The following is a 16,271-nucleotide window of genomic DNA, read 5'->3' as shown; positions in this document are numbered from 1 at the left end:
CAATAGGTGGGAAGCGAACCTGCAACCCTCAGGTTTCCGGCACGGCCGCTCTACCCACTACGCCATGCCACGCCCCATGGTGCTGATCTTTCGGGAATGCAAACAATGAAACACCGGCTGTGTTTGCGTTGCTAAAGCCGGCCGCAATACACCGCTTCCCACCTGCAGCTTTCTTCTTTGATGTATCCATTGTTCATTGAACTAATTGGAAAAGATAAACCAACACAGATGTCCAGAATACTGTGGAATTTTGCGAATGCTGGCACAAAATGTCCTCTACAATCCGTGACGTCACGCGCACACGTCATCACACGAGACGTTTCAGCAGGATTTTTCCGCGCGGAATTTAAGATCGCACTTTAGTAAGCTAACCCTTTATTGGCATGTGTTGCAATGTTAATATTTCATCATTGATATATAAACTATCAGACTGCGTGGTCGGTTGGTAGTAGTGGGTTTCAGTAGGTCTTTAATTCCAGGCTTCAGAAACAGCCCCTGGGCCTTGAGTTTGATACCCGTGTCATCTACTGGTCCCTGCCCAGCAGAGGTGGGTAGTAACGCGCTACATTCACTCCGTTACATCTACTACTTGAGTAACTTTTGGGATAAATTGTACTTCTAAGAGTAGTTTTAATGCATATACTTTTACTTTTACTTGAGTATATTTATAGAGAAGAAACGCTACTTTTACTCCGCTCCATTTATCCACATTCAGCTCGCTACTCGCTACTTTTTTTTTTTATCGATCTATTAATGTTTGTTTTGATTTTTCAAAGTAGGATCTACACATGCCTGCGTTTCACCAATCACATGCAGTCACTGGTGACGTTGGACCAATCAAACAGAGTCAGGCGGTCACATGACCGTCACACGTCGAATCCGACTTAAACAAGTTGAAAAACTTATTGGGGTGTTAGCATTTAGTGGTCAATTGTAGGGAATATGTACTGTACTGTGCAATCTACTAATAAAAGTTTCAATCAATCAATCAAAAGTGTAAAGGAAAAAAGACACTTTTTATTTCAACCGTACTTCCAACCCTAAGCCAAAAACTGATCGCACAGTTCCTGTCTTCACAATAAAAGCGCCGCTCCATCGCGCCTGTGCTAACAAAATAAGAGTCTCCGAAAGCCAGCACAAACAAACTAGCAAACTACGGAGTTTGCCGCCAATGTATTTCTTGTAAAGTGTATAAAAACAAATATGGAAGCTGGACAAATAAGATGCCAAAAACCAACCACTTTCATGTGGTATTAGACAGGAAGAAGGAACTTTTTTTCTCCTCCATTTGAAAACGTGGACATTATCAGCACTATACTGTCTGATTCCAATCAATGCAAGTCATCAGAATCAGGTAATACACCAACTTATATTCTTGTCTGCATGAAAGATAGGAATCTATATGTTAAACATGCATGTATATTCATTAAAACACCTTTAACATGTCAACAACAACGGCAAAATAAATAAATATAAATTATATACTGTATATGTATATATACATATATATATATATATATATATATCCATCCTTTTCCTACCGCTTATTCCCTTTTGAGGTCGCGGGGGGCGCTGGCACCTATCTCAGCTACAATCGGGCGGAAGGCGGGGTACACCCTGGACATATTAATATATATGATATGTGTGTGTATGTATATATGAGGTAGATCACCTCGACTTGGTCATTTATTAAGTAATTGATTGACGTTGAAAAACTTATTCAGGTGTTACCATTTAGTGGTCAATTGTACGGAATATGTACTGTACTGTGCAATCTACTAATACAAGTTTCAATCAATCAATCAATCAATCAATGCCTACTGAGCCTATGGTGCTGTTAAGTTACTGTGGCTCAATTTGCCTTATTTTTTTTATTTTAATGTATTATTATTTAATATATATTATTGTTTTAGTTGCTTAAGAGATATTCCTGGCTCTGAATTTGCTTGTTGCTATTTTTATTTTTTGTGCATTATTAGTTGCCTTAAGGAGGTTACTCATCAGTTACTCAGTACTTGAGTAGTTTTTTCACAACATACTTTTTACTTTTACTCAAATAAATATTTGGGTGACTACTCCTTACTTTTACTTGAGTAATAAGTAACAGTACTCTTACTTGAGTACAGTTTTTGGCTACTCTACCCACCTCTGCTGCCCGGCGTGTTTGATATGTGAACACAGCTGCGGGAGGAGGAGCCTGAGTGTGATGTTTACGCACACATCTCAAGTGTTTGGGCTGGCTTGTACGCGTGCGAGGACCAACCCGGCGTTCCCTCCCAGGTGAATATACGCGAAGGTCACATGGTCGGCTCTCGGGGGGTCCCTGGGTTAGCGCGTCTTTAAAAAAAAAAAAGACCCAACCACACCTCACATGGAAGTCATTCTGCGAGGCTCACTCACTCGTGGTCTTGTTTTTTTGCGTCTCTGGTCTCCAGCTAATCAATGACTGCACTGTCTCGGTCTATTCTAGTTGTCATTTTTGCACGGGGCCACTACTTTAACACGCTGAGAGCTGGACCACAAACCTACTTTCTCACGGGAGTAACACCCAGGACTTCTTTAAAGGCTTTATAAATATATTTCCATTGATGTTTCCTTGTGACATCATGTCCTTGCTGCTCTATTTCTGCAGTCTCCCTGACTTTGTGGATCATTTTGGGTCTTTTGTGACAGTCATTGTGGTTATTTCCATTGTGAAAGGTGGCTGTTGTTGTTAATCACTGGCGAGATGAGCAATCGTCCTTATTAAGCACCTCATTTTGAGCCTTTTGTATTTATTTTTTTTAATGTTAAAGGCCTACTGAAATGAGATTTTCTTATTTAAACGGGCATAGCTCGGTTGGTAGAGCAGCAACTTGAGGGTCGCAGGTTCGATTCCCGCTTCCGCCATCCTAGTCACTGCCCTTGTGTCCTGGGGCAAGACACTTTACCCACCTTTCTCCCAGTGCCACCCACGCAGGTTTAAATGTAACTTAGATATTGGGTTTCACTATGTAAAGCGCTTTGAGTCGCTAGAGAAAAGCGCTATATAAATATACTTCACTTCATTCTATGTGTCATAGTTGATCATTTTGCGATATTGCCATATTTTTGCTGAAAGGATTTAGTAGAGGACATCGACGATAAAGTTCTCAACTTTTTGTCGCTAATAAAAAAGCCTTGCCTGTACCGGAAGTAGCAGACGATGTGCGCGTGATGTCACGGGTTGTGGAGCTCCTCACATCTGAACATTGTTTACAATCATGGCCACCAGCTGCGAGAGCGATTCGGGCCGAGAAAGCGACAATTTCCCCATTAATGGGACGGCGTGGCGCAGTGGGAGAATGGCCGTGCGCAACCCGAGGGGCCCTGGTTCAATCCCCACCTAGTACCAACCTCGTCACGTCCGTTGTGTCCTGAGCAAGACACTTCACCCTTGCTCCTGATGGGTGCTGGTTGGCGCCTTGCATGGCAGCTCCCTCCATCAGTGTGTGAATGTGTGTGTGAATGTGGAAGTAGTGTCAAAGCGCTTTGAGTACCTTGAAGGTAGAAAAGCGCTATACAAGTACAACCCATTTATCAACACATTTAATTATTAATTAACAGTTAATTATTATTATTATTATTGTTATTCTTATTTTTTATTTTTTTCTGATAAAACGTTTTTGTTTTTAATCAAATGTTTTTGTTTTTGTCATTTATTAGATTATCAGAAAAAAAAATAATAATGCAGGAAAATCCACATTACATTAAATTGAAGTATTTATTTCAAACCTGCACAGTAAAACAACACATTTTTTTTTTTTTACATCTTGGCAGAGACATTTGTGCAAGGCTTGAAATGAAAAAAGGGGTTGGATGAAGCAGAACCCCTCTCATTCATTCGGTATAGCTCGGTTGGTAGAGCAGCCGTGCCAGCAACTTGAGGGTTGCAGGTTCGATTCCCGCTTCCGCCATCCTAGTCACTGCCGTTGTGTCCTTGGGCAAGACACTTTACCCACCTGCTCCCAGTGCCACCCACACTGGTTTAAATGTAACTTAGATATTGGGTTTCACTATGTAAAGCGCTTTGAGTCACTAGAGAAAAGCGCTATATAAATACAATTCACTTCACTATATTTCACATAACAATGTAATACAAGAATAATACCATACAAACAAAAACAAAAAAACCTCCTGTACACAAACAATATAATAGTACCACTTACGGCTGGGCGATATATCGATATACTCAATATATCGCGGGTTTGTCTCTGCGATACAGAAAATGACTATATCGTGATATTCGAGTATACCTTCTCACGCAGTTCCTTTTAGCTGCTGGCGTTACACTACAGGCTCCTCCCACTCTCTTGTCTGTCGCGCCTTACGCCCTCGCATGGGAGGTAGCAGCATATATAACATTAGCTGTGATGCTAGCGGAGTGGCGCGAGTGGTAATACGGGAGAAAGAAGGTGCCAATCTGGTAACGAAGGAAGAATTAATTCCGAAGAAAAACAGCGTCTGGCGGCGGTTTGGCTTCAAGCGGGAGGATGTCGAACAAATATGCGGCCAAAGCGTTTATACGAAAAGGAGCACCTACTGCTAATTTGTAGAAAAGTCCACCGCTAGAGAATGAAGAGTGCTTGACACTGCATGTCAACATCTCCGTTCGGCGCCATACCCACAAAATGCCGAAGCAACCATTTCCAGATCGTATGAAAAAAATTGTCAACAACTGAATTTAATAAAGTCCAGAGCAGGGGTTGGGAACCTGTGGCTCCTTTGATGACTACATCTGACTCTCGGATAAATCTGAGCTGACATTGCTTAACACGATAAGTAATGAATGATTCCACTTGTAATCACGTTGTTAAAAATAACGTTCAAAATATAAAACATTCTCATGCTTTTTTATGTTCAAGAAGTTGCGTTAATGGTAAGAAGTCATTTATTTATTATTGGTTAGTGTGGGGCTTGTTGCCCTCCTGGGGGTTCTTCAGGGTTACAATACTGTTTTATTCTATTTTTCTCTCAGTTGCTTCCCAGCAATTGTCTTTTTCTCTTTCGTCCTCACTCGCGCTCTGGCTCCAGCCCCAACCCCGTCTCTCCTCCTGGCTGCTGCTTATAACAGAGCGACAGGTGATTAGATAACAAGGCCCAGGTGGGTTACAGACGCACCTGTCGCTGATTTCGAGGCCGGTCCTGGCAACATCCTGCTTTGCTGCAGGCCCGCAGGCCACGCCCCCTCCATAGTTAGCTTCATAATAACAATGTTGTTACAAAGAATAAGAGACCTTTTATACTCTGGAAATGTTGGTCTTACTTAAAAATGCACGCGTTTAGTTGTGTTCAGTGTTGAAAAAAATATTATGTGGCTCTTAGGGAAATACATTTTAAAATATGTGGCTTCTTGGCTCTCTCAGCCAAAAAGGTTCCCGACCCCCCTGGTCCAGAGTAACCTACCACATAGCGAAGGACATTCACTATTTGATTTCCTGTTATGCAGCTCATTTTTATTTGACAGTTACTGAAATATCTCGTCCGACATCATGCACAAAAGTGCACTTATTTTCTTTTAAACTATTGTAGTGGGCAGAATTATTATAGATCCGGCCCGCGGGCCGTACTTTGGGGTCCATGGGTTAGAGTGTCCGCCCTGAGATCGTTAGGTCGTGAGTTCAAAACCCGGCCGAGACTATACAAATGGGAGCCATTTCCTCCCTGCTAGGCACTCAGCATCAGGGGTTGGAATTGGGGGTTAAATCTCCAAAAATGACTCCTGGGCGCGGCCACCGCTGCTGCTCACTGCTCCCCTCACCTCCCAGGGGGTGACCAAGGGTGATGGGTCAAATTCAGAGAATAATTTCGCCACACCTAGTGCGTGTGTGTGTGTGTGTGTGACAATCATTGCTACTTTAACTTTAACTTCACATCAGACTACTACACAAAGAGTTGTGTTGTGTTTTTATAAATCGCACACTTTTGCGTCGAAAACGTGGCACGCAACTTTTTCGCCCCAGTTTTGTGCGTGCGTGTGCGTTTTCAGTCACATCTCGACACCGCAGAGGGGGCTGCAGTTCAGGGGGGTGGGGGATTTTTTTTTAAGAGAAGCACTTATGACGACGACTGCTGCTAAAACCAGCTCTGTCACACACACACACACACACACACACACACACACACACACAGCTGTTCTATGCACGTCTTCACCACGGAGGAAGTAGAAGCGTGTGTGTGTGTGTGTGTGTCTATGCAGACCGCCCCCAGCTCGCAGTCTAACACCGAATGTGAGTGCAAGAACCCGTCCAAACCGTCGTGGAACTACTAACTAGTCTCAAGGCCGTCGTCGCCCAGAGAGTCTGCTGGCCATGCTCTTCTCAAGCGCCGCTACTTTTGTCCTAGCCGGGGTCACATGTTGCTGAGGCTGATTCAGTGTCTTCCTGTTTCTCCGTAGATCCATCGAGACACAGAGGCGTCCTTCCACCAGCCCCTCAACGCTCAGAACTCAGGTAAGAGTCGCCATGAAGCTCATCCGGTGACACTTTTACATCCATACTCTTCTTTGGTTATCTGGTAACCAAAGTTTGTACATGTCTGTTTGACATATACAAACCCCGTTTCCATATGAGTTGGGAAATTATTCTTGCTGCCTAAGAAACACGGTTTACACTCTGGAGCAGGCCTGGGCAATTATTTTGACTCGGGGGCCACATTTAGACCACATTTGGTCCTGATGGCTTCATCTGACCGGGATCTTCAGCTCTCGCTGGATCGGTTCGCAGCCGAGTGTGAAGCGACCGGAATGAGAATCAGCACCTCCAAGTCCGAGTCCGTGGTTCTCGCCCGGAAAAGGGTGGAGTGCCATCTCCGGGTTGGGGAGGAGACCCTGCCCCAAGTGGAGGAGTTCAAGTACCTAGGAGTCTTGTTCACGAGTGAGGGAAGAGTGGATCGTGAGATCGACAGGCGGATCGGTGCGGCGTCTTCAGTAATGCGGACGTTGTACCGATCCGTTGTGGTGAAGAAGGAGCTGAGCCGGAAGGCAAAGCTCTCAATTTACCGGTTGATCTACGTTCCCATCCTCACCTATGGTCATGAGCTTTGGGTCATGACCGAAAGGATAAGATCACGGGTACAAGCGGCCCAAATGAGTTTGGGTCTCTCCCTTAGAGATAGGGTGAGAAGCTCTGCCATCCGGGAGGAACTCAAAGTAAAGCCGCTGCTCCTCCACATGGAGAGGAGCCAGATGAGGTGGTTCGGGCATCTGGTCAGGATGCCACCCGAACGCCTCCAAGCGGTAGGAGGCCACGGGGAAGACCCAGGACACTTTGGGAAGACTATGTCTCCCGGCTGGCCTGGGAACGCCTCGGGATCCCCCGGGAAGAGCTAGACGAAGTGGCTGGGGAGAGGGAAGTCTGGGTTTCCCTGCTTAGGCTGTTGCCCCCGCGACCCGACCTCGGATAAGCGGAAGAAGATAGATGGATGGCCACATTTAGAGAAAAAAAAATGTGTCCGGGGGCCGGTATATCTATTTTTAGGAACACTAATTACAAAACCTCACAATAATGTTTGATTGAATGCTAAAAAGTTATTACAGATGTAATACGTAATGGAATTTAACAATTTTGTATGAAGGATAAAACACTGAATATTGACAAAATATGAAGGTCACACCCCCTTTTGATCGACACATTTTACAACCGAGTGAAACGCGACAAAAATGGAAGAAATGGTAAAATATGAACGCGATGGGTACTAAATAAACCCACTTACAAACCCTGTTTCCATATGAGTTGGGAAATTGTAGTAGATCCTTTTCAACCCATATTCAGTTGAATGCACTACAAAGACAAGATATTTGATGTTCGAAGTCATTTTTGCAAATAATAATTAACTTAGAATTTCATGGCTGCAACACGTGCCAAAGTAGTTGGGAAAGGGCATGTTCACCACTGTGTTACATCACCTTTTCTTTTAACAACACTCTATAAACGTTTGGGAACTGAGGAAACTAATTGTTGAAGCTTTGAAAGTGGAATTTTTTCCATTCTTGTTTTATGTAGAGCTTCAGTCCTTCAACAGTCCGGGGTCTCCGCTGTCGTATTTTATGCTTCACAATGCGTCACACATTTTCCATGGGAGACAGGTCTGGACTGCAGGCGGGCCTGGAAAGTAGCCACACTCTTTTTTTATGAAGCCACGCTGTTGTAACACGTGCTGAATGTGGCTTGGCATTGTCTTGCTGAAATAAGCAGGGGCGTCCATGAAAAAGACGGCGCTTAGATGGCAGCATATGTTGTTCCAAAACCTGTATGTACCTTTCAGCATTAATGGTGCCTTCACAGATGTGTAAGTTACCCATGCCTTGGGCACTAATGCACCCCCATACCATCACAGATGCTGGCTTTTGAACTTTTCGTCAATAACAGTCTGGATGGTTCGCTTTCCCTTTGGTCCGGATGACACCATGTCGAATATTTCCAAAAACAATTTGAAATGTGGACTCGTCAGACCACAGAACACTTTTCCACTTTGCATCAGTGCGTCTTAGATGATCTCAGACCCAAAGAAGCCGGCAGCGTTTCTGGATGTTGTTGATAAAGTGAAGTGAATTATATTTATATAGCGCTTTTTCTCTAGTGACTCAAATCGCTTTACATAGTGAAACCCAATATCTAATTTTTACATTCAAATCAGTGTGGGTGGCACTGGGAGCAGGTGGGTAAAGTGTCTTGCCAAAGAACACAATGGCAGTGACTAGGATAGCAGAAGCGGGATTCGAACCTGCAACCCTCTATTTGCTGGCACGGCTGCTCTACCAACCGAGCTATACCAGCCCAAATGGCTGTCACTTTGCATAGTAGAGCTTTAACTTGCACTTACAGATGTAGCCACAAACTGTATTTAGTGACAGTGGTTTTCTGAAGTGTTCCTGAGCCCATGTGGTGATATCCTTTAGAGATTGATGTCGGTGTTGGTTTCCGTCCATGCCGCTTACGTGGAGTGATTTCTCCAGATTCTCTGAACCTTTTGATGATATTATGGAGCGTAGATGTTGAAATCCCTAAATTTCTTGCAATGTCACTTTGAGAAACGTTGTTCTTAAACTGTTTGACTATTTGCTCACGCAGTTGTGGACAAAGGGGTGTACCTCGCCCCATCCTTTCTTGTGAAAGACTGAGCATTTTTTGGGAAGCTGTTTTTATAGCCAATCATGGCACCCACCTGTTCCCAATTAGCCTGCACACCTGTGGGATGTTCCAAATAAGTGTTTGATGATCATTCCTCAACTTTATCCGTATTTACTGCCACCTTTCCCAACTTCTTTGTCACGTGTTGCTGGCGTTTTATTCTAAAGTCAATGATTATTTGCAAAAAAACAAAAAAGTTTGAGTTTGAACATGAAATATGTTGTCTTTGTAGCATATTCAATTAAATATGGCTTGAAAATGATTTGCAAATCATTGTATTTTGTTTATATTTACATTTAACACAATTTCCCAACTCATATGGAAACAGGGTTTGTACATACGTCACATACTGTCATACATACGTTAGTAACAAATGAAGAAATAATTAATTCCCCAGAAAAACAGCAAGGGTTCCATCATCTGACGGTGGTTTGGCTTCAAATGAAAATATGTCGAACAGACAACCGTAATTTGTCAAGTGTGGGGCAAAAGCGTTGCTACAAAAAGTAGCATTACTGCTAAATTGTAGCATCATTTGAAAAGTCACCCGCTAGATAATGAAGAGTGCTTACCCCGCATGTCAACATCTCCGTTCGGTGCCACACCAACACAACCATTTCCAGATCAACACCGTATGAAAAAATAGTCAACAACAAAAGGAGATCAAGTCTGCAGGAACCTACCACAGAGCGAAGGACATACACTATTTGATTTCCTATTATGCGGCTCATTTTTATTTTGCAGATATTGAAATATCTCGTGTGACATCATGCACAAAAGTGCACTTTATTTGTTTTAAACTATTGCAGTGGCGTTCCGTGCAAAAAGTGCAGCTGAAAGTGTCTGACTTGTACGCCTCAGGCTGCTTCGTCTCGCCACTTCCTCTGTTCAATACTTGTTTAGTTTTTTTAAAACACCGTCAGAGTTTCCGCAGGTCAACAAAAAACTGGACTTTGAATGGAATCTGTGAAAATGAAGGACGTAAATGTCATTAAAAAGCATTAAAGCAGAACTGAGTAACTTATCAACCGTCATAAAATATGTTCATAATTTTTGGGACTTAAAACTAGTCATGGCCTTAGCCACTTCCTGCCACAAAAAAAAAAAAACAAATGTGCTGACTTGCTTTACGGCATACGTCACTCCCCCTTTCCACATTCGTTAGAAAAGACAGAATTGCCAAAACCTGTTTGCAATTACTGCTATCGTGGCCAAAGCTCCAAAACAACCAAAGAAACGAAAAGTTTTGCCTGGGAAGACAAAAAGAAAAAAAAAAACGAATGGACAGTCATGGATCATCATTGCCCCGGGTTTCACTCGCTGGTGTGTACTCAAAGTTTAGGGATTTCCTCCACCAGCCCTTCAATACTCAGAACTCAGGTAAGAGTCGCCATAAAGCTCATCCGGTGGCACCTTTACGTCCATACTCTTGTTTGGTTATCTGTACCATGTTCTCTGAGTTTGTGGCGATATCTCATTGTCTGTTTGGCCCTGGGATGTTCCACATGTACAAAGCATGCAGCTGAAAGTGTCTGACTTGTACGCCTCAGGCTGCTTCGCCTTGCCACTTCCTCTGTTCAATCCTTGTTCTTTTAAAAACACCGTCAGATTTTCCGCAGGTCGAAAAAAACCATGACTTTGAATGGAATCTGCGAAAACGAAGGCCTTAAATGTCATTAAGAAGCATTAAAGCAGCACTAAGTAACTTTCCAACCTTCATGAAATATGTTCATAAATGAGTCTTACTGAAAACATGCAGTTTTGTGTCAGTAGTTTAGAATATAATATTGCTTTAATTTCTGTTTCTACAGTGAAAAACAGAAATTTGACTTTAACACGGCTTCACCTAATGTAGTTACTGAGCTCTGTTTGCGTGTCAGTGATGTCAAACGTACAGATTTATTCGGGCCCGCAAGATGAGTTTGATATGTGTAAAAATGTTGTGGCTTGCAGCAGATGGTGGCAGACTGATGCAGTATCGACGCACATTACCTTATTTTGTTGTAAATTATCCACTCAACGTATAAAATAACGAAACCGTAAGATGCCAAGACTTAAATCAACAAGATGACCATTATCGTCATAGTAGTTAGAGTTCCGTGCAACGCTCGCAATTGGTTGACAGTGCGATGCGCACCCTGAACTCCATTGTAAAAATATTTGTTTTTACATTTTCTGTTCTATTTTATGCATAAATCCACCGTGGTCACATTGGTTAAGTTTGCAGTTAAGCTATATTTCTAAAATATTTGGCCACCCATCCAAATAATGAGAATCAGGTGCCCTAATCGCTTGGTGTATAAAATCAAGCACTTAGGCATGGAGACTGTTTCTCCTAACATTTGTGAAAGAATGGGCCGGTCTCAGTGTGCAACACATCCAGTTGTGAAATTTCCTCTCTCCTAAATATTCCAAAGTCAACTTTATCATGAGAAAAGTGAAGAGTTTGGGAACAACAGCAAGTCAGCCACCAAGTGGTAGGCCACGTAAACTGACAGAGAGGGGGTCAGTGTATGATGAAGTGCATAGTGCAAAGACTTTCTGCACAGTCCAGTCCATAGTGGATCTAACATAATAGTGAGAGTCCAGTCCATAGTGGATCTAACATAATAGTGAGAGTACAGTCCATAGTGGATCAAACATGATAGTGAGAGTCCAGTCCATAGTGGATCTAACACAATAGCGAGAGTCCAGTCCATGGTGGATCCAACATAATAGTAAAAGTCCAGTCCATAGTGGATTTCACACAATAGTGAGAGTCCAGTCCATAGTGGATTTAACACAATAGCGAGAGTCCAGTCCATGGTGGATCCAACATAATAGTAAAAGTCCAGTCCATAGTGGATTTCACACAATAGTGAGAGTCCAGTCCATAGTGGATTTAAAATAATAGTAAGAGTCCAGTCCATAGTGGATCTGACATAATAGTGAGAGTCCAGTCTATAGTGGATGTAACATAATATAGTGAGAGTCCAGTCCATAGTGGATCTAACATAATAGTGAGAGTCCAGTCTATAGTGGATCTAACATAGTAGTGAGAGTCCAGTCCATAGTGGATCCAACATAATAGTGAGAGTCCAGTCCATAGTGGATCCAACATAATAGTGAGAGTCCAGTCCATAGTGGATCTAACATAATAGTTAGAGTCCAGTCCATAGTGGATCTAACATAGTAGTGAGAGTCCAGTCCATAGTGGATCCAACATAATAGTGAGAGTTCAGTCCATAGTGGATCTAACATAATAGTGAGAGTCCAGTCCATAGTGGATCTAACATAATAGTGAGAGTCCAGTCCATAGTGGATCTAACATAATAGTGAGAGTCCAGTCCATAGTGGATCTAACATAATAGTGAGAGTCCAGTCCATAGTGGATCTAACATAATAGTGAGAGTCCAGTCCATAGTGGATCTAACATAATAGTGAGAGTCCAGTCCATAGTGGATCTAACATAACAGTGTGAGAGTCCAGTCCATAGTGGATCTAACATAATAGTGAGAGTCCAGTCCATAGTGGATCTAACATAATAGTGTGGGAGTCCAGTCCATAGTGGATCTAACATAATAGTGAGAGTTCAGTCCATAGTGGATCTAACATAATAGTGAGAGTCCAGTCCATAGTGGATCTAAAATAATAGTGAGAGTCCAGTCCATAGTGGATCTAACATAATAGTGAGAGTCCAGTCCATAGTGGATCTAACATAATAGTGAGAGTCCAGTCCATAGTGGATCTAACATAATAGTTAGAGTCCAGTCCATAGTGGATCCAACATAATAGTGAGAGTTCAGTCCATAGTGGATCTAACATAATAGTGTGAGAGTCCAGTCCATAGTAGATCCAACATAATAGTGAGAGTTCAGTCCATAGTGGATCTAACATAATAGTGAGAGTCCAGTCAATAGTTGGGCCAGCAGGAGACCATCCTTTTCTATTTTTGCCCAAAGCAAGACAAAACAACTATTTTGAAGTTATCTTTATTTTTAAGAAATCATATCATGATTTTACCAGTAGATTTTCCTTCATGTGGCCCCTGAGCTATAATAACTTTGACGTGGTCTAGACTCTAGGCCATCCTCTGACGACACAGGTTCGTCTCAAGGCGGTATCATGAGGTTTTTGTCCTTCATAACGTCATAATCAGGCTCTAAAATGCTACTAAAAAGTCACTTTTCCATAATCGGAGGACCTTTTGAAAGAGGCCATTTACATAAAAGTTTGAAATGTCAAAACTTGCTTTTAAAACAAAGAAATTCAGTCTCTTTAACAGCAATGAGTTACATTCATCATCGGAGCACTTCGCTATTCAGTAGAGCAGCAGTTCAGCAGTTTGGGCCATGTTTGCATGCTAAACAGCAGCAAGTCAGGAGACTCTTGGTCCAAAACTTCAGTGGTCAATGTTTCCATCACTCCAGAGCAGACCTGGGCAAATCAATCAATGTTTACTTATATAGTCCTAAATCACTAGTGTCTCAAAGGGCTGCACAAACCACTACGACATCCTCGGTAGGCCCACATAGGGGCAAGGAAAACTCACACCCAGTGGGACGTCGGTGACAATGATGACTATGAGAACCTTGGAGAGGACGAAAGCAATGGATGTCGAGCGGGTCTAACATGATACTGTGAAAGTTCAATCCATAATGGATCCAACACAGTCGCGAGAGTCCAGTCCAAAGCGGATCCAACACAGCAGCGAGAGTCCCGTTCACAGCGGAGCCAGCAGGAAACCATCCCAAGCGGAGGCGGATCAGCAGCGCAGAGATGTCCCCAGCCGATACACAGGCAAGCAGTACATGGCCACCGGATCGGACCGGACCCCCTCCACAAAGGAGAGTGGGACATAGAAGAAAAAGAAAAGAAACGGCAGATCAACTGGTCTAAAAACATGCACCAAAGTACTCGTAAACGGTGCGTGTAACAATAAGGCAACAAACATGCCTGTCAACGCAAAGTTAAATCATGGAATGCAACTTTCAGTCAATCAATCAATGTTTATTTATATAGCCCTAAATCACAAATGTCTCAAAGGGCTGCACAAACCACTACGACATCCTCGGTAGGCCCACATAAGGGCAAGGAAAACTCACACCCAGTGGGACGTCGGTGACAATGATGACTATGAGAACCTTGGAGAGGAGGAAAGCAATGGATGTCGAGCGGGTCTAACATGATACTGTGAAAGTTCAATCCATAATGGATCCAACACAGTCGCGAGAGTCCAGTCCAAAGCGGATCCAACACAGCAGCGAGAGTCCCGTTCACAGCGGAGCCAGCAGGAAACCATCCCAAGCGGAGGCAGAGATGTCCCCAGCCGATACACAGGCGAGCAGTACATGGCCACCGGATCGGACCGGACCCCCTCCACAAGGGAGAGTGGGACATAGAAGAAAAAGAAAAGAAACGGCAGATCAACTGGTCTAAAAAGGGAGCCTGATAAGCTTTTCAATCTGGCCCGCTGGACATTCCCAAATAACTTTTTTAGACTTTCAAGATAGAAAGTGTAGCTGCCATTATGATGTGCAATCATGTTTTCTAATGACTGTAAGTCTTCAACTGTACTAAGTATTTTAATGGTTGGAATCTGTGCTTTTGGATGATATATTAGTTACTAGGGATGCACCGAAATGAAAATTTGTGGCCGAAGCCGAATAATGAATGCAGTTTTTCACAATTTTTTAATATTGCATAAATAGCCTAGAATAAATATTTAGACATGTTTTTCAAATAAAGTAATTTTATATTGACTATTGACATTTTTTAAATATTCCAGTAGCCTTTGCTTTTCAAAAAAAAGCACAAGGTTTTTCATTTATATTAGGCCTTCAAACAAAACATGCATTCCAAAAAAGTGCATTAATGTGGATAAACCCACAACAAATGAATTATTTTGGCAAAAGTCTGCTTAGCCACAGTAGATATGCTAATAATGTAAACAGAAGGCTCAAGTAAAACTCAATAAGTGTGTGCTCGTAACCTCATACACTTATACAGGTACACAACATTGTAACCTCATACACTTATACAGGTACACAACATTGTAACCTCATACACTTATACAGGTACACAACATTGTAACCTCATACACTTATACAGGTACACAACATTGTAACCTCATACACTTATACAGGTACACAACATTGTAACCTCATACACTTATACAGGTACACAACATTGTAACCTCATACACTTATACAGGTACACAACATTGTAACCTCATACACTTATACAGGTACACAACATTGTAACCTCATACACTTATACAGGTACACAACATTGTAACCTCATACACTTATACAGGTACACAACATTGTAACCTCATACACTTATACAGGTACACAACATTGTAACCTCATACACTTATACAGGTACACAACATTGTAACCTCATACACTTATACAGGTACACAACATTGTAACCTCATACACTTATACAGGTACACAACATATCCCAATGTAACCTCATACACTTATACAGGTACACAACATATCCCAATGTAACCTCATACACTTATACAGGTACACAACATTGTAACCTCATACACTTATACAGGTACACAACATTGTAACCTCATACACTTATACAGGTACACAACATATCCCAATGTAACCTCATACACTTATACAGGTACACAACATTGTAACCTCATACACTTATACAGGTAGCCTACACAACAGGCTAATAATGTAAACAGAGGCTCCACTAAAACTCAATAATTGTGTGCTTGTAACCTCATACACTTATACAGGTACACAACATTGTAACCTCATACACTTATACAGGTACACAACATTGTAACCTCATACACTTATACAGGTACACAACATTGTAACCTCATACACTTATACAGGTACACAACATTGTAACCTCATACACTTATACAGGTACACAACATATCCCAATGTAACCTCATACACTTATACAGGTACACAACATTGTAACCTCATACACTTATACAGGTACACAACATATCCCAATGTAACCTCATACACTTATACAGGTACACAACATTGTAACCTCATACACTTATACAGGTACACAACATTGTAACCTCATACACTTATACAGGTACACAACATTGTAACCTCATACACTTATACAGGTACACAACATTGTAACCTCATACAC

General features: G+C 42.2%; 1 protein-coding gene across 6 annotated transcripts in view; it reads left to right on the top strand.

Annotated features, from left to right (window-relative positions):
• The window catches only part of LOC133548231 (A-kinase anchor protein 13), a 411,300-nt gene that overhangs the window by 231,039 nt on the left and 163,990 nt on the right, over positions 1 to 16,271 (top strand). For all 6 annotated transcript variants that reach the window (XM_061893549.1, XM_061893546.1, XM_061893547.1 and 3 more), the window contains one exon: positions 6,416 to 6,470. In XM_061893549.1, the coding sequence (XP_061749533.1) occupies positions 6,416 to 6,470 (55 nt within the window). The remainder of the gene's footprint in view (positions 1 to 6,415; positions 6,471 to 16,271) is intronic.

Source organism: Nerophis ophidion, linkage group LG02 (genome assembly GCF_033978795.1).
Source record: "Nerophis ophidion isolate RoL-2023_Sa linkage group LG02, RoL_Noph_v1.0, whole genome shotgun sequence".
Taxonomy (NCBI): domain Eukaryota; kingdom Metazoa; phylum Chordata; class Actinopteri; order Syngnathiformes; family Syngnathidae; genus Nerophis; species Nerophis ophidion.
The sequence above is the reverse complement of the archived record's forward strand: the minus strand, read 5'-3'. Positions and strand labels throughout refer to the sequence as shown.